The following is an 18,627-nucleotide window of genomic DNA, read 5'->3' on the forward strand; positions in this document are numbered from 1 at the left end:
ATTACGGGAAAACTACGACTCGCATTAACCGGACCTATGTGAGTCGTGGTCAGGGTGAAGCGAGCGGTTCATCCAAAAAGGAGGACGCTCACATGTGCAAATCTGCGAGGGGCTCCCGGCTTAAGGAGTACCCAAACAGAAAGGTAGACCGGAGAAAGGGTGGAACGTCCCAGCGTAAGAGTTCCACCAGCTCACACGGGTCTTCCGAGCATCTCGCTGAGGTGCATCCAAATGTGCACAACCAGGGAAACTAGGTAGGCAACGTCCTGACGTGGGGAAGGGCGATGCCAAACCTAAACCTGTCCCACAATGTTCAGATTCATGCAAGCACACTCCACTGATAAATCAATATCAGGCAGTGGGTGATTCAATGTTGTCACGTCTTGCGCAAAGAAAATTCGGGTATCCTGTCCAAAGAGACAGTGATGGTAATTACCACATCGGACTTTGCATATCTGGACAAACCTCAGCGCAGTTGCTCAGTGCTTTGAGAAGGGAAAAGTGTGTTCATAAAAATGTGTTATTAATGGTATCCACAAATGATATGCTCCGAGGGAAGGACACCAACCAGGTGTTCCGGAACCTCCAGGATATCATTTACACCCTAAAGAGGAAAGGTGCTCAGAAGGTCATTGTTCTGACTCCTCCACCAGTTCCCAGGTTAGCCAATGAGAACCGACACAGGTTCTGGGCCATGTATGACTCACTAATTGCAAAAATATTATCCCTTGATGATAATAGCAATGTAAGGGTTCTGGATTCCTCATCAAAATTTGTGCACAAGGGCCAAGAAATGAACATGTCGCTGTTCGAAGAAACCATGGGTTACGGTCAAAACATGAGACCCGACCTGGTTCACTTCAGCCCACGAGGTATGGTTGCCATACTCAATGCACTCGATGAGGTAAAATGGTTCACCAAACCAGGTCACACACCCAAGGGTAAACAAATGGAATCTCAACAGAGTGAGATGAATGCCATTCTGCCCTATGAGCAACCCTCGGGAAACTAGCCTGTGCTATTCTCGCAGGGGGTGATGGTGGCCAGGGTGTAACAATTCCTATTCGGTTAGTAAGCATGGAATTTAATAGTGAGGAAACTCATTGATATATGTTTTGTACATTTTTCACTTCCCCAAAGAATCATAGTAGACAATGGTCCCCAGTTAGGGCCAAACAATTCACTCAGGAACTCCGTTATGGAACACTTTCATATTCCGACAGGTGAACAAACCGAATGGGATCAGCAATTGTTCATGGCTGTATCCCGGACGGCCGAAAGGCGAAACAAAGCCAACAATAAGGTAAATGAATCACAGCAAAACAGGACTGTGATCAAAGTGTACGACTTAGTTTTTCTTAAATCCCATCTCCAAAGCAAAGCTCTAGAGGGACAGACCCACAAATTGTTCCACACCTTCTTCGGTCCATTAGTTTGTAGTGATCAGGTGACGGATAACATATTTAATCTTGTTCATTGTGTTAGCGGTAAGAGCCTACCCAACCAACATGTCAATAACATGAAGTTGTGGAGGTGTAGCTATAAGGTGTATAGTCATTACATTGAGAAGCTCAGACTACTACATCCGGTGTTAGCATCGAGAGTACCTCAAAGAAGTTAATTCAAGCCAAGGGGCCTCTGAATTCAACGAGGACTCAACCTCAATCCCGACGGGGTGCAGCCGTTTCCCTACGACTTGCTTAGTCTGTTGGTAAGACGAGTAACTGCGCACAAATGGCTCCACCCTCGTACCCTTGTGATACTTCCCCATGGAAACTGTAGATGTCTGCTCGTCAGCTCTACGTTTCTTCCTAAACCCGATATCAGTAGGACCTAGGAGAGAAGTACACGACGGTACGGCTCCTGCGCTATAGTATTAGTCGCATAAGAGGTATTGGTATCCCTCTAGCGCATCCAGGGTAAGACGCACGGATAGGAGTGTACAACAGGTACAAGATGAGGAGAAAAAGCTACACATTTTTCGAACACTAGTATTAATATATGTTAAAGGTCAGAGGTTTTGTGGATGAGGTTCTGTCTGGTCTGGGACATTCACCCATTTGTACATAGGGTAGAAATTTTTTTGTCAAGATCATGTGAGGGATTACTTTATCATTATATGCAAAAGTCAATTTCAGTGTTGTATACCAGAGTATTTCATTGTTATATACAAAAGCCTATTTCATTGTTGAGTGTAAGAGTCAATTTCATTGTTGTATACAAAAGTATTATTTCATTGTTGTATACAAAAGTATTACTTCAGTATTATATGCCAAGGCAATTTCATTGTGGTATAAAGGGTAATTTCATTGTTGTCTACCCAGACCATTTCTTTGTTGGACACAAAAGTGAGTCCAACCATCATATAGAGGTTTATTTCCCTATGAGTACAAATCTATGCTAGATCACTCACTACCAATCAAGCAAAATATTGCTTAGCAATCATTGGGTATTTGCACTACCGATGGGTTAGGTTCGACCAAACCAGGGTTAGCAGTAATGGAAATATGCGAGCATCCCCAAACATATAGGGTTGTTTATAAGGAACAACCCAAAAACCAACAAGGGTAAGGTCAAAGCCTGCGTGTGAAGTGGGGCCAGTGAGTACATCACTCCAACTCCCCCTCAGTGTCACCACGAAACCCCGGAGCAAACATACAAAAGTGCATGGTGTCATAGGCAGCAGCAGACCCCCAAGCATATTATACCAGGAACTAGAGACAATCTTTTCAGCGTTCCAACAATATGGGGAAGCAGGGAGTGTGTCAGGGGTTCGTAATCGAACAATGACATCCAGAAACGAACCACCATGACAATCCTACAGACTTCACAAAATGAGTGCATTCCACAAATTGTACACAATCCCAATGGACAGCCAGGTCGAAGCATTGTTCCGCTAAGCGAGCAACAAAAACAGTTGATGGCAACGCAAAGTGCACAAAGCCAGGCGACAGCTATCTCCACCTAAGGAGATATTGAAGAACAATTGTGAGGTGATCAAATGTGGACAACATACCAAGGCGTATGGTGAACATTTTTTGAAGGTACTGCACCCTCAAGTGAATGAGGGGCAGAGACATTAGATACGTACCTAAAAACTACTAAGCAGTTCGAATACAAAAACTGTATTCAGTGCGGCAATAAGCAGATATAACATGAATGACTAAAATCATTTATTGAAAACTTTTAAGTGTGTTATATTAACCATGTATATACCGTCTAGGAAATCGTTCGATATATCGGACAGAACAATATCTCAAACATAGATCCAAGTGACGGGCAAGAATAATTGCAAATTTATTTTCTTTCATGTATATGTTCTTTTCGGACCAGCGTGGTCTTAACAATTCAGTGTGTATATAAATATTTTGTGTATGTATTTGGGTATAGTGTAGTAAAGGGTAAAGAAAAATGATCCGCTTCACGTATCCTTTTTCTTTTCCCGAGGGCCCGGGATATGTATAACCAACCAAAGGTTGGGTATACATCCCCAATACATACAGGCAGCACTCCACTCCAACCAAAGTACAAGGCCAATTCAATTCAGGTAAAATTAATAGGAATAGACATTCCCAGATATGTTAAGATTGACAGAAATTAGGCCTAATTAGTAAAAGTATGATATAACATCGAAATATTAAGTAATTAATAAGCCCCAGACCAAAATTCATTGGTTATCAAAGAAACAACCTTTGTTGATAGGTAGAATTCAGAGAGCACATGTTACTTTTCATGCAATTTTTTTATTAATACAGATATTTCCAGGATAATATTTGTGCAAGCACAAATTAACTTGCTTTCCCTGAAAATAACTCCAAGTCACAATTATATGTGCAAACAAACCACAAAAACATCAAAAAATCGATGTTTTTGGACAAAAGACAATCGGTCTCACAGCACCAGAGCCATCTGGTGAGAGTCAGTGGAACTAGCCCTGACTAGACTGCCATCTATTGGGCTTCTCAAGGTACTTGATGAAGGCAAGTAACCCAAGGTGCTGTGGACCAATCAGATGGCCTCATGGGCGTGGCTACCAGACAATGAGTCTGTGATAGCTTTTAACATGAGAGGAAGCCATCTTGATTTCACTTCTTGCTAACAGTTGGTACAGTTAACATCGCTCCAAGTTTTGGGCCAGAGTAGGCCAGTGGAGAGAGGACAATGGAGTCACCAGTGTGTGAAATATCCAATAAGGGCTTAGGAATAGTCCTGTAGTGTATAATATGAACGAATTACAGCACTGGAAGTGTCTTAAAGTGCATGGAACCAATATCCATGAAAATTCTGAAATTCTCAAAAGCACATGGTGAGGACAATGAGCCTCCAGGAAGCCATGATGCTTTGTATCCAAAGACATCCATAATTAATCGGCACATCCTTTGTGATATAGCTCCCTGAAACCGTTCATTTGCAAGACAATATCCATATGTCTTAAGATACCGCTATATTTTTCATGTAAATTCACAGAAAATCTCCCCATTTATAGTTGGAGTGACAAGTGCAACAAGGCCCATGTGTGGTAAGGTGAATGCAGAATATGTAAGTACAGTGTTTTTATTACCCATTTTGTTGGTTCCAATTGTAAAAACAATCTTATAAGTTTGTGCAGTGCTTGTATATAGTTAAAATGTATTAGTACCCCGAATATTAAATGTGTCTTTCCAACATCTTGATTTATCAATTCATATTTGGGCGGGTAAGTCCGGGAAGCGTACCCCTCGCTCCGGAATAACTAGGCTGAAAGTCCCTATGATACACCAGCAATCATTCCTCGGAATGGATGCTGGTCTACTGGGGACATCCTCCATGTTAATGGTCACTGGAGGACAGCGTAGAGCTGCATGGGGATGGGTGCGTCCAGGTTGCACAGCAGAGTAGTTTCATAGGTTCAATCAAGCCCAAAGTGGGTGAGTAGGTTAGGTTAACCTATCCTATTGTTCAGCAACGTAACCTGGAGGCACGTATCCCTGGACCAGCCGCGTAGACAAAGCCATTCAACTCCCGAATCCATCGTCTGTCTTTATGTCTTTGTCTTTGTCTCTTGCGCGGATCGCAATTTCACAGGTTCTTTTTTATAGCTTTATAATACTGTCTTGTTTTATTATTTGAAATTCTACACGTATATTAAACTGCAATAACGAGAATTAATTGATTGTGGTCGTAGCAATAAGACAAACATTCCGACACAATATTCCTAAATCCAATATGGATCCTGACATAAATTGCACGGAAACTTTTGGAGTTTGAGGATCAATGGTCGGAGATTACCCACTCGTTAGAACCAGCATACGCCACTGATACATTTGGACTTGCACACCAATGTTAATCAGTGTTTTGAACAGCTGCGTCCATGCTGAACCATGCAATGTTAACATTGAGTATTTTCTTCCAGTGGATGCACCTGATTTCTACCGCATTTGCTTGCTGCAGGAGTGCCTCTCTGATACAGACGTCAAACTAAACTGTAGTATGTTACTAGAGGGAAAGAGCAGTGTGTGTGAAAGAGCTGAGCTCCGTCATTGTCTAAATCTATTGATACAGAAGAAGTGCTTTGAACAGGCACTCAAATTTGCCAATGCTGCAGGTCTACCCAAGGACAGTATTGTAGTTGCAAAGGTTAGTTAGCCATTTTTAATTAAGTGAATGTTGTGCAGTATCACCATACAGATTATTTTTTGTATCTGCTTCATAACAGGATGTCTACCAGTCAAGAAAGTCATGAAAGGAAAAAAAAAGTAATGAAATCAACAAGTAGACCAAGAAGTCAATAAAACGTCAAGAATTTTTGCTATCACAATAACTAATTAACCCCTTCCCTGTGAAGTTTTCTGACAAAATGGTTTCCCGTTCTGTGTATTTTTTTTTCTGAGTTTGCGTAGTAATATTTTTAAGTAGCTACTGCTTCAGCACAATTCATCCGAGTATCATGGTTCATACGTCTTTCTCTTCAGAATAGAACAGGATTTCAAATGGTACCACGCACATGTTTACATCAAGTATGAGGAAAGGAAAATCTGGGATAATTCGGGAAATTTCCCTTCGAAAAATCCCTTTTGGTAACTTTGGGGCTCTCTGGACCTGCCCTGGATATAGGTACCCCATTATAATCTACCTTGGTCTATACGTAATGCATCCACCAAGTTTCGTTGCAATATCTTCAATAGGTATGAAGGATGAGGGAAAAAAATGTTTCACAATCCTGTTTGACAATACTATTAGATACTATTAGAAACTCACAAACTCAAAAACCAAAAATAAATCACCAACAGTTCAAATAATGCAACACCAAAAAAAAATGTACATAAAGCAACTGACTAAACGTGCACACAAATGAACTCATGTTTGCACTTTGTCAGCATAACACAAAAACAGTTTACTTTCCTCTGAACTACTACTTCTTCTTTTTCATCTTCTTCTTTGTCGGCTCTAAAAATCGTGACTAAATAAAAGGTCGTTCTCTCTTCAATAGCAAAACATATGTTTCACCAACAAAAAACGTATTATTCCATTCAACACAGGTTACTTCAGTCAGAGATATTTGCGAGCGTAAGATTATGCCCAACACAGAATAAGCTATAGTGATCAAGGGCATAATATTACGCCGAACACAGGGAAGGGGTTAAATGATTTGACTTAAATTGCTTCACTTTCTGCCCATTTGGCTAATCATGAGGATGAATGGTGCTAAGATAAGATAAATGAAGGGACAATCACAAATATATAGGGACGACAACACAAGCCCCACATAAGATTATACAAGCTGTAAGTCCATATGCCAGAGCCCTGCTAGTCTGCCAAATGCCGTCCCGGATGCATAAATAGATAAAGCAGACTTGCTCTTTCTCTTGTCAAATACAGCTTCAGTTTTCATCTTATCTGGCCTTTTGGAAGGGGTTTTTCATTAAATAAATATTTATTTTCTAATTCTTAATTTCCAAATTTACCTAAGTAGGGGTCGTATAAGGAAAGGTTAAGATAAACAGTAAAAGAGGCCATGAAAATGTCAAGAATTTTGGATTTGTTATTTTGGTAGATACCCTCATAGGCAAGCTAAATAAGTCACTGATATTATGCTGTCACATATTCAAGAAATAATTCAAGTAGATGTAGACAAAAGTAAGATAATCCATTTATAATTTTCCTAATAAAGTGAAACTTGATTTTTGTCTCAGGTTATCATTACTGCAATCACATTCAACATGTGCCCTAGCATGTTTAGTGGCTGGCTCAGTGGGTGACTGCATTGAGTGGTTGACTTTCAGATTTGCCACCAAAGATTCCTGTCACTTTATCAGTTTCATCTAATAATCAATCCTCCTCATCTTGGCAATTAGCCAAAAGTGGCAGAAAAGTGATAAATATCAAAAATGCAATACAAGCTTGATTAGTTTTGGGCTTAATCTTGCCACCAGTGGTTCTAGATTTGAATCCTAGCCAGTGCATACATATTTTCAGTTCATTCTTTCATCCATATCTTGTAATTCTCATCTTTATTATTGGGATTAACCTAACGAGGCACAAAAGGATATTAAATTACCAATGCAAAATAATACAAAACAAATATGAAGTTACAAATGCACAAATATTAATACAATTACAAATAATGTTCAGTTGTCAAATTAATATCCTTTGCAGTTACCATTTTACAAAAAATTGTAAGTAATAGAGTTCAGCCCAGGATCTAGGAATGAAAATGTATTTTATTTTTCTTAAACCATGTTTTTATGCTTTATGCATTTAATAAATAACCCATAGTGTTAACAGCCTGTGAGGTCTAGTCAGTGGCATGCCTAAGGGGTTGTTGGTAGGGGTTATAACTCCCCTTCTTGACCCATTATTCATAAAAAATAGAATGCCAAAGGCAGGAAAATATGACAAAATGAGGGCTGACTACCAAGAAACCCCTTGTTTTCGAAAATCCTGAGCACGCCACTGGGTCCAGTGCCTATCTACCAACTGTAGGCCTCACTTCCACCAGAGGTGGGACATCCAACCAGTTGCAGGGTGATGTGTGGTCAGCATGACGAACCCCCCTGTCATTGTTGTAGGTTTTCATGACCGGGTTACACTACTTATTCGTAGCTCCCCAAATTCCTCACTATGGTGGGTGGCCACCGGTCCCATGCACAGACCGAAATCCCAGGAGAGATTGTTACGCATCCCCCATGAGACTCGAACCTGCATAGCCAGAGCCCAAAGCTTACACGTTAGACTGCACTAACATGGTGCTGGACATTTTTTTATACATTTCAACAATGTTGAATGAACTTTGTTGCTGTTTTTATACTGAGCTGGGAGGGAAAGGTGGGGAGGACCTCAGTCTGATTTAAGTCTGTGCTAAAAACCGTAAGACAGGTGATTCTTCCTGTGTGATTTACAGCTGTTCCTTAATGGGCATCAGCTGTTCTTTTCTGGAATGAGCTCCTTGTTGCAGATGCCATCATGCCTATTCTCTTCAAAGAAGTAGGACTTTGATTGGGATGAACATGTAGCAAGCACTTGTACAGCTTGGTCTGTTGTCAAATCAGTAAATGCCTTTCTCCTCCTTTTTCCCTCCAATTCTATCTTCGTTACTTCCTCTTTCTACCATTTTTTTCCTAACTATTTCATGTTGCTTTTCTGATACTTTTTAGTTAATTGTGACGACGAGAATGAGTGTTGATTAGATGGATTAGTGTAAGGATAATCACAAAGAACATCCTTGGCTGCGATTCGAACCTGGGAACTTCAGTGCCAAGCTTGAATGTTGACCACTTAACGTGCTTGGCCACTGAGCCAGTAGATAGACTTTGTAGTTTGACACTAGTTGCTTGTGACCACAGAATGATCTGAAAATGTTTCTTTCTTTTTTTCTTTATGAAACCTGAAAAGTTGGAGAATTTGTTTTGCCAAAATTAGAGGAATCCCTGATACCATTTTCAGTTCTACACAGGTTAAGAATGCTCAGATTCTTATGTATTAAATATTTGGCATTAGTGATGATAACAAACAGTGTGCACTATCAAAAAGAATTACAATTATATGATATGGCTCAGGGAGATCAAAGTCCTTCAAGAACTATCTCTGAGGAGTTAATGTGGAATAATATGATTAACAAGTATCTCTGAACTGAATTAAAGATTAAACAATATTTGTAATAATAGTAATTCTCATTATTGTTTTCTTTTAAAGTGGTCTTTTGACTTCCATAATGCATCTGATGAATTGAAATCGGAGAATTCTCGTGTTGAATTTTGGTATGCATGCGACAAGGCTTTCAGAGATGAAGACACTAAAGCAGATGTTGCTGCAGGATTCTTTCAGGATCATTCAAAGAAGATTCAGTTGTATAATGAAAGGTGAGATGTTTCTTCATGAGAAGTTCCATAGCATTGCATTCTTTTAAGTATTTAATTGCAGTCACCTTATACTATCTTGAAGGTAAGATAATCTAGATAATATGATATATCTAACAAAAAAATGGTTATATTTATGTAGACATATGTGATAGTCTATCTGGCAGGTATATTACTCTTTACATTGCAAAAATTTTGTAAGTTCTGTTCTTCAAATTTTTAAAGTTAAATATTTATGCACCCCATCCCCAAAAAACTTAGATTTTGTTATTCTACAGTTAACACATAATCACTTTTATTTGATGCATAACAGGAAAATGATGGTTCATCAAAATTTATCCTGTGTTACTCTAGAAGTTTGTTTGAAGTAAAAGAAGCATCAGGTCTTGGGAAATACAAAATCATAATTTCATCATGAATCACAAAGTAACTGTAATAGGAAAAAAAACCTTCTGGATATCCCAATAAGCTTCATTGTTATAACCATAAGAACATTATTGTTAAATAGGAAAGGCTCACAATGCAGGTGGGCAATTGGATAGGAATCTATTGTGTCAAAATTATACACATTTTCAACATTTGTTTCTTTTGTGTCTCCAGGTATCATGTCCTCAAACTTGCTCTTGAATGGCTGAGAAAATCAACAAATGATGATGATGATAAAAATCCATTCACAGAAGAAAGCACAGAATATAGGAGTAAACATTCTGAAGAAGAATCAATTGAATTAGAAATGTGGAAATGCCAGTTGAGGTTATCGACTGATGAAGAGGTAAGGAAGGTAAAAATCTTGACTAATTTAAGTCTGTATATTTTTGCATCATGCAGTATTCACATTCTTTGGATATTGATGGAGGATCAGTAATTTTTTTCTTTGCTCTGTATTTTGGATTCAACTTTTGTTTTATTTAGCCCAAATCCCAAATTCAGAGCCAGTCACAGTAATATGCTTTTGGTGAGGGTCAAAGTGCTATACATTTATTATTATAAACTGTTGGATAATGGTAGGTTTACAAATACCAAAAAAATGTTTTATAATCCCTGCTTGTTTCATTATATGTTATGTAATCTTACTGCTTCTACAAAGTCAAATTTTTGTTTGTTTTCTGTTAAGGAACTGAAATGGAAAATGGATAGAAAATTTGACCTTCCGTGATCTGTTGTGAAATAACATTTAGACATGCATATTTTGATGCATTTCATGACAGCAAATTTCTGTTTATATTAATATCATATTGTATCTTGCTAGTTGTAAACGTTAAGAGGAGGAAAACGTTGGATTGGATTGATTTGTTGTTTTAAGTCCACTTTATGCACAGTAAGGCTAATCAGGACTGGACGTACAGTTTAAAGTGGGATCCTAACCACTATGCGCCTTCACCGGGAATCGAACCCGGGATAAGAGGAGGAAAAGAAAAATAGAGAATTCTCTTCCTGAAATGCACTTATCAAATAATTATGAAAATATACATTAATAAATACAACCATTTTGAAAAGCTGTTAAAAGTTATTATGCTCCCTCAGAGGAATTGGACTGACAAAGTCCATTCAAGTTTCCATTCAACCTCTGTGTATGTTATGTCATGGTTGAACCACAACTTTGAGTTAGTTTGCTTTGTTCAAGTTGAAGAAAGTTAATTGCAACATCATGTGAGGGAAATAGGTATTATTGCATTGACTAAGAAAATAGTCGCAACAGATTCCTTTTTTTGGTTATCCAGATTTTTAGTTCGACCTCAATTCTTCCTTGGGACTAAAATATTTAAAGGAAAACATGATAAAAGGTCAAGGCATGAACAAAATGTGTTTAAGATTGGACTGAGGTGCAAAAGCTTGATCCAAGGTTGCATCGATGGAATGGTCAGCCATATCCTGATCTTGAAAATTTGTGAATAATTAACCAGTTTTGTTCATGTCATAACCGTTTATTGTATCTTGCTTTTAACGATCTTTAGTTACAGTTTGAAGTAAATGAAGTTTGTTTTAAGTCCACTTCATGCACAGATAGGCTAATCACGATTGGGCTTACAGTTCTTGTTCTTGTTCTGCTTGTTCTTAACCACTATGTGGCTCACTTGGGACCCCTTGATTACAAGGTGATATCTTTATCACTACTCAAGTGGAGAGGCAACCATTTCTAGTCCTGATAAATTACTCGAGGCCAGTCGAAAGTTTCGGTAACAAAAAAAGGTGTGCATTGTGACTTCTGCCTTGGTTTAATTTTATGATATTTACTACATGTTGCTGTAAACGTTTAATCGTACATGCAACATCTCTTTGTGAACCAGGGCCTGCCAAGTAGCTTTTTATTGGGTGGTGTGTTGTCAGTGCATCAACTTCTATCACCACTGTTTTCTGACTTCCTACCCTCTATTTCACTCTTACATTTGTATACAGGGTGGCTCAAAAAGTCACTTAACACCCTCGGTACAAGGCCACTGCAGCGCACAATGTGGAAATGGTGATGACCAATCGTTATCAGGCCAAGGGGGAACCACATTGACGCCACCCGCGTGGTCGGTGGCCATCTTGATGTCCGCCATCTTGAATTCAACTTCAGAATTTTAAATGGGAAGGGGGTGATATGATATATCAAATCAGGGCTAGAATTTCATGAGAAATGCAATGGTGAAGGTTTTTTCGACGTATCTTTAACCAGTAAAAAGCTAGGATGGAATTCTTGTACCAATTTGCTCCTTTTTTGGTGTTAGAAAAATGCCTTAAAATTTGTTTAGCGCATTGGTAATGCATCGAGATCAAAGTGATGTCTAGGGAGAGAAGTTCTCATGCCATTGCACACGATTTTAATCGGATACATCCACGGAGAGCTGCGCATTATGAATGGTTGTCGCAAACAATTTTCAGTGTGACGCTTCCATTGAATTAAAAGTCTTTGACAGTGACAAGGCTAATATTTATGTTCTTAAGGAAGTTCATAAACAGAATATGCGACCCTTGTCATCTGATAACTAACTTTGGACAGAAACTGCTTCCCAACGTTCCCATAGCGTTCTGGTGTTCCTCCCTATTGAAATAAACTCTGTAAAAAGTACCTTCTTCCATAAGCAAGGATGAAAAAACCTGTTTATTTAACAAATCCAAGTAGCCCTAAGCATTTAAGGTTCAGTTGATGGAAAATTGACTAACCAATCGTGTTCCACACAGCACGCCACAGCATTAACTTACCAGCACTAACCATTCAGCTTTGATCTGTCGAAAATGGGTTATCAGATAAAAAGCGTCGAATATTCTGTTTATGAACTTCCTTATGAACATAAACATTAGCCTTGTCACTGTGAAGGCCTTTTCATTTAATGGAAGCGTCACACTGGTAATTGTTCGCGACAACCATTCATAATGCGCATCTCTTCATGGATGTATCCAATTAAAGTCTTGTGCAATGGCATGCGAACTTCTCTCCCTAGATGTCACTTTGATCTCGATGCGTTACCGATGCGCTAGACAAATTTTAAGGCATTTTTCTAACACCAAAAAAGGAGCAAATTGGTACAAGAATTCAGTCCTAACTTTTTACTGGTTAAAGATACGTCGAAAAAACCTTCACCATTGCATTTCTCAAGGCAGTGGCCTTGTACCGAGGGTGTTAAGTGACTTTTTGAGCCACCGTGTAGAATTGGGGAATAACTAAATATTGTGGCCTTTCTTTTGGTGGTCACAGGATTACCACATCATGGTAGTTGCCCTATCTCTGTGCTCGGTAGGGTTGTGAGAGTCTCCTTTATGTTATGGCTGCAATGAGCCCTTTCAGGACATGTTGTTAAGAAAAAATAACTAACTTCTTGCCGTTGTAGAAGGTTTATTCAAGTCATATCACTTTAAACATTCACTGTAATATAATACCACTGTATGAGCGCTTACGCAATCACAATACAATAAGCTGCTTCTTTTCTTTTATCATCTTGTCCAACTCAAACAACTTTCCATCTTCTCACACACTGTTTTTCTGGCAACCGATTCAACAGAAATGTCTTCCGCTTCCGGTATTAAGTTTAATCAACATGTAGCCAAATACTATGAATTTAATAACAACACTAACAACAATATTAAAATGAACAAATAAATCAAACATATTACTGTGAAAATAACAAACAAATAAAACATATACATGGTAAAAATATACTAGGGGTAGCAATATCATCCTAAAATTTGCTGCATCAATTACTATTACAGTCTGTATGTAATATGTAACCTACTGGCTGGTTGATGAACTGTACAATATCAAAATAATGTACTTGTTTTCTTTTTCACTGTACAGGTAATCAGCAACATAAGTTCGCAGGACAAAATACTGTTAAAAAGTCTCAAGACAGAAGTTCTTGAAATGTCGGGAATAAAAAACCTACAAACTCATATTATCTTAAACAACGAGCAGGAAATTTCTAGACTCAACGCACTGATTGGTTCCTTGTTGGACAAAGGCCACTTATCTACTGCTGTTAGGTTAAAGGAGATGTTTTCTCATGAACAGCAGGTAAGTAAACAAAAATTACAGCTTACTCAATATAAGTCCTGCACAGTATGATTACAAAGCCTCCCTTATGACCTAGTGGTAAGGCGATTTTTTAAAAAAAATCAGTGATTTAAATCACTTTAAATAAATAATTTACAGAATAATGTACATAAGGAATTTGTAGATATCAGAATCACTTTTGGTGAAATTACATTAATCACATAATCATTTAGGGGTCCCAGGTTTGATACCCGGTGGAGGCACAAGTGGTTCGGATCCCACTTTAAACTGTAGGTCCAGTCCCGATTAGCCTTACTGTTCATAAGTGGACTTAAAAAACCAAATGAAATCATAATCATTTAATAGAAAGGAAAAGAAGCAAAATATATGTACTGATGAGGTGAAGCTTATACAAAAGGAAATGTAATATGTAAACTGTAAATTCTCTTGATTTAAAATTCAATGATTTTTATAGGCAAAAATAGCAAACATTTTGTGTAGAATAATATACAAAATGCATTCATGTTATACCATAAATAGTGTCATTATCATTAAACTGTAAATAAAATGGCACGTTGATATTTTGCATATCATTAAAACAATACCTAAATTTAGCTACAAAGACTGTAAAAATATATATTTTAAGTTACAATTATAGAATACATCCAGAATGTTTTATTTTCACTGGGAGAAATGTTAGTGAAAATTATAGTGTCATTAATAGTCTCAGAAACATAAAAATGTATATTTACATGTATCTTTTTATTTGCTTTAATGAAAGTATTCATATGTTTTACAGAGCCGTTTACTGGAAAATGCATTTCTGTAAAAAAAAAAAAAGAACATTTCTATATGTATGGTGGCAAAAACCATACCAGCAATTTTAAGCGTGTTTTTTTTAAAAATCGATTTATATAAAAAAAAATCATCAAAAATTATTTTTTAAATAAAAATCATGATTTTTATCCACACTGCGTAGTGGTATTGCTGTCGTATTGTAATCAAGTTCTGGGTTCGATCCCTGGTGGAGGCACATTTCATAGTGTTGTGGATCTCACTTTAAATTGCAGATCCAGCACTGATTAGGCTGAGAGTAAAGTGGATCTCAAGCAAACTTTTGGAAATATGATTGTAATACTTTAGTGCTTAAATTATTTTTGAATTAGGCAGCAATAAGAAGAAATGTATAAATGAGCAGCTCGGGAGTAAAACTTGATAACCCACAAAAGTATGAAATCGAGAAAAATGCAAGTGAAATTTCGTCCATTGCAGTGGCTTATGGTTTACCCTGCTGTTCCCGTTTTTTTTCTGGCTATCAACGGCTACTGAAGGAACTTCATTCACTATTGTACAGCAACTTTAGACTGTGCAGCAACTGCATCTGATGTTAACTCAATTTTGAACATAGTGTGGGTTATCAAGTGTTACTCCCAAGCCACTCATATGTAATATTCAGTAGTAGTGTTTATTATTTATGTAGAAAAATCAGTGTCTTTAGAATAATTGTATGTGTTGCAATAATGTGTAATTGTTCTTATTGGATTCCAGCATTATTTTCCTGTAGTTTACGGTTATTACAAGCATAAGAAAACAGTTTTTCGTTGTGACGTTTCAGGAGAACACACACTTCCTTCATCAGACATTTATTTTCATTTTGACTACTCTTTAATTAACCCATCTTTAGTCAAAATGAAAATAAATGTCTGATGAAGGGAGCGTGTGTTCTCCTGAAACGTCACAACGAAAAACTGTTTTCTTATGCTTGTAATAACCGTAAACTACAGGAAAATAATTCTACAATGCAAGCAATGCGTACATACAAGAAAAAACTAGGATTCCAGCATGGTTTAATACTTAATGCTCTTGCTTTGTTAGGAATAGCACAAGTTTTGATCGCCAGTGAGGTTCTCAGATGCCCTAAGGGAGATTTCTGACCAAAGTGCCACAAACTCCTTCAGTCTATGAGCAAGCAATCACTGTACATGCTCTACCAACAGACCTAGCACGATATTAATGGCATGTAGGAAAGGTTCCCGCGAGGTTCTTCCCTCTGCGGGGGCTTCAGAGCACCGTTGCCAACTTAGCTCTTTTGCAGCCAGATCTGGCTCTTTCATGCACTCGTTTAGCTGTGAACTGGGACACCTTACCCACTGCCCCGCTATATGCCTCACAGACTCCGGCCCACATAGACCAACTTTTGCCATGAGTATATATTTTACATGTGATATTGTTATAGTGGCTGTGTCAGCACAGCCTCTCTTACCTCCACGGCTACTTTTTATAGTATCATGGCTGACATGAAGATGATGTAATATTGCTATCCGGAAATCTTTTATTTTCAATTTCATAGAACCATCAGTGGATTATTGAGATGGGTGATGCTGCCAGATCTAAATGGTGAAAACTAAGAATAAATTGTCATCAGTTTAATGTTAATAGCAGCACCCCCCCCCCCTCCATCCCCAACACACACCTTTGTTAAAACCTAAAATTACCCTAGGAGGCACTTTATCCAGCCTTCGTAAATTTAAATCTTTGAAAGTCAACTTTAGCTCTATTTAAGGTGAAATTTAGCTCTTTTATGTGAATCATGTTTGACAACACTGCCAGGATGGCTATAAAAGGCAAGGAAAAATGTATTGCACTTATGGGAGCATTATTTTATTTGTTGTCTCGGGACTATCAAACATCCAATGGCATAGAAAAGTACATGGACGGAAAAAGGACATGTTGAACAATTTCTTGGTCGTCAGAAAACTTGAAACTCCTATTTGATTAGCCCTAACTTGAGGTTGAAGAAGTTTATTCCCCATAATGAATACATGGGATTCTGTAAATACTTATTCATCATATTTTTCAAACATCATGTCTAGCTTAATAATAAACTTAGAAAATTGCTTCGACTTGCAACATGGAGAGAAATTCATACTCTCTTGTCCAGCTGTTTTTTTTCTTAGTTTTTTTGTTTTTTTTTTAGTAAAAGTGCCCATTCTGACGATATTGAAATAAATGCACAACTGGTGTGAAACTGTCACTCTTCCTCTTAAGGAAATGGCCAGATCCAATCAACACTCAAGCAACAAGTGACACATGCAGCTTGTCGTGTCCAGTAGCATACGCAGGATTTTATCAAAGGGGGGTATTTTTAAAACTTTCTCCAAATTCACATTACCATTATTTTATTATATTTTAATTAAATAATAATACTCATAATTAATTAATAATACTTATAATTAATTAATTAACTGAATTACTACTAATAATACTACTAATACCACTACTACTATTAAGTAGTAGAGATATACATACTAAATATAGTATTTTTGAAAGAAATAGAACGAAATTACTACCAGTCATTCGATTTTTTTCAAATCCTGGGAGCATTTTTTTGTTTCTTTGGTACGAAATAATTGTCTGGTCAACGAAGTGAGACATTTTAAGGATGAAGAAAATCCAAAAAACAAGAAAATATATTAAAATAAATTGAAATAATCACAGTATGGAACTCATCCAAGGAGCTGCAGTGGTGTGGTCGGTAGAGCATCTGACAACAATGTGGGAGATCCGGGTTCGATTCCCGGAATTGGTTGAAATTTTTCCGGCTTCTTTCCTGCATAAATGTCCCCGATAATTCACATCTGGATTGTCTTGCTGTTCTTACCAACAAAACATTTTGCAATAGTTAAGCTTATTGTCGTTTGAATAATTGTCTAGTCAACATGGTGAGACATTTTAAAGAGAGACATTCAGAAATTCAAAAGTGCCACGGTAAACAATGGGAAGGCAGACTGGTGACTGTATTCTTGTCCGCCTCGCCTAGCTAGCCACTTAACGAACCAAGAACTTTATTTAGTTTATTCTCATTGTCATTGTTCACACAAAATATACATGTTCATTGAACATTGGCATACATAGAGGGTTGGCTGATGATGTTACAGCCCCTACCGAAGTTTTGAGAAAATCAGAATTTTCAAATCAAAATCAAAATGTGTAAATGCGAAACCTCTTTTAAAGTGAGTCCAGATTACCATTTTTGTCCTTGAATACAATTTTAATAGACTGAAAAGCTCCAACAATACGAAATAATGAATTATGCAGCCTGCCCTCCAAAACGAAGCCATGTGCTATCCACATTTACTATTCCAGCCCCTCCCGAAAAAGAATCCTGCATACGCCAGTGTATTGAACATTGTTGCAACTGAGATACAAAACAACTTTTTTCTCTTTAAATCATAGTTACCCTCATATTTTATTTTCAAGAATTTGTGTTTATTTTCAAGGCATCACTCGGAAAGATGATGGAATGATGTGCTTTTCTCCATGCTGCATCGAAATAATTATTCAAATTATTATTATTATTATTATTATTAGTGGTGGTGGTGGTGGCGGCGGCGTCGTCGTCGTCGTCGTCCCAGATCTTTGACTGTGATAAATTGGCAATTTAAATTTTTTTCCACAGCATTTTTCATAATATTTCACAAGCTCAAGGGGGGATTTAAACCTCGTAACCCGCCTTTGCTTAAGCCACTGGTCGTGTCACTGCAGTTTGGAAGAGTGCATTTATTACTGAGGGTTCGTTCCAATCAATGAGTGTTGGTTATCGCAGGTTCTTAAGGCACTAAATGATAGGCTAGTTTAGCTCCAGTGCCATTTATGCAAAAATGTCAATGGAAAAATTCCTATTTGAGAACTCCTACCTTGGAATTGAACCCTTGTCTCTTGCATGTCTGAGGGATCACCTGCCAACTGACTGGAGTATTTTTTAAGCACCGTACATAAAATAATGTGGTAGAAATGTGATGCAAAATAAAACAAATGCAA

At 37.7% G+C, this 18,627-nt stretch overlaps 1 protein-coding gene across 1 annotated transcript in view; it reads left to right on the forward strand.

The window, feature by feature from the left end:
• Positions 1 to 18,627, forward strand: part of LOC145994609 (spatacsin) — a 100,809-nt gene that overhangs the window by 62,383 nt on the left and 19,799 nt on the right. The window contains exons 22-25 of the mRNA XM_083130660.1: positions 5,393 to 5,616; positions 9,172 to 9,338; positions 9,936 to 10,107; positions 13,612 to 13,827. Of these exons, the coding sequence (XP_082986786.1) occupies positions 5,393 to 5,616; positions 9,172 to 9,338; positions 9,936 to 10,107; positions 13,612 to 13,827 (779 nt within the window). The remainder of the gene's footprint in view (positions 1 to 5,392; positions 5,617 to 9,171; positions 9,339 to 9,935; positions 10,108 to 13,611; positions 13,828 to 18,627) is intronic.

This window comes from Lepisma saccharinum, chromosome 11, assembly GCF_977018435.1.
Source record: "Lepisma saccharinum chromosome 11, izLepSacc3.1, whole genome shotgun sequence".
NCBI lineage: Eukaryota > Metazoa > Arthropoda > Insecta > Zygentoma > Lepismatidae > Lepisma > Lepisma saccharinum.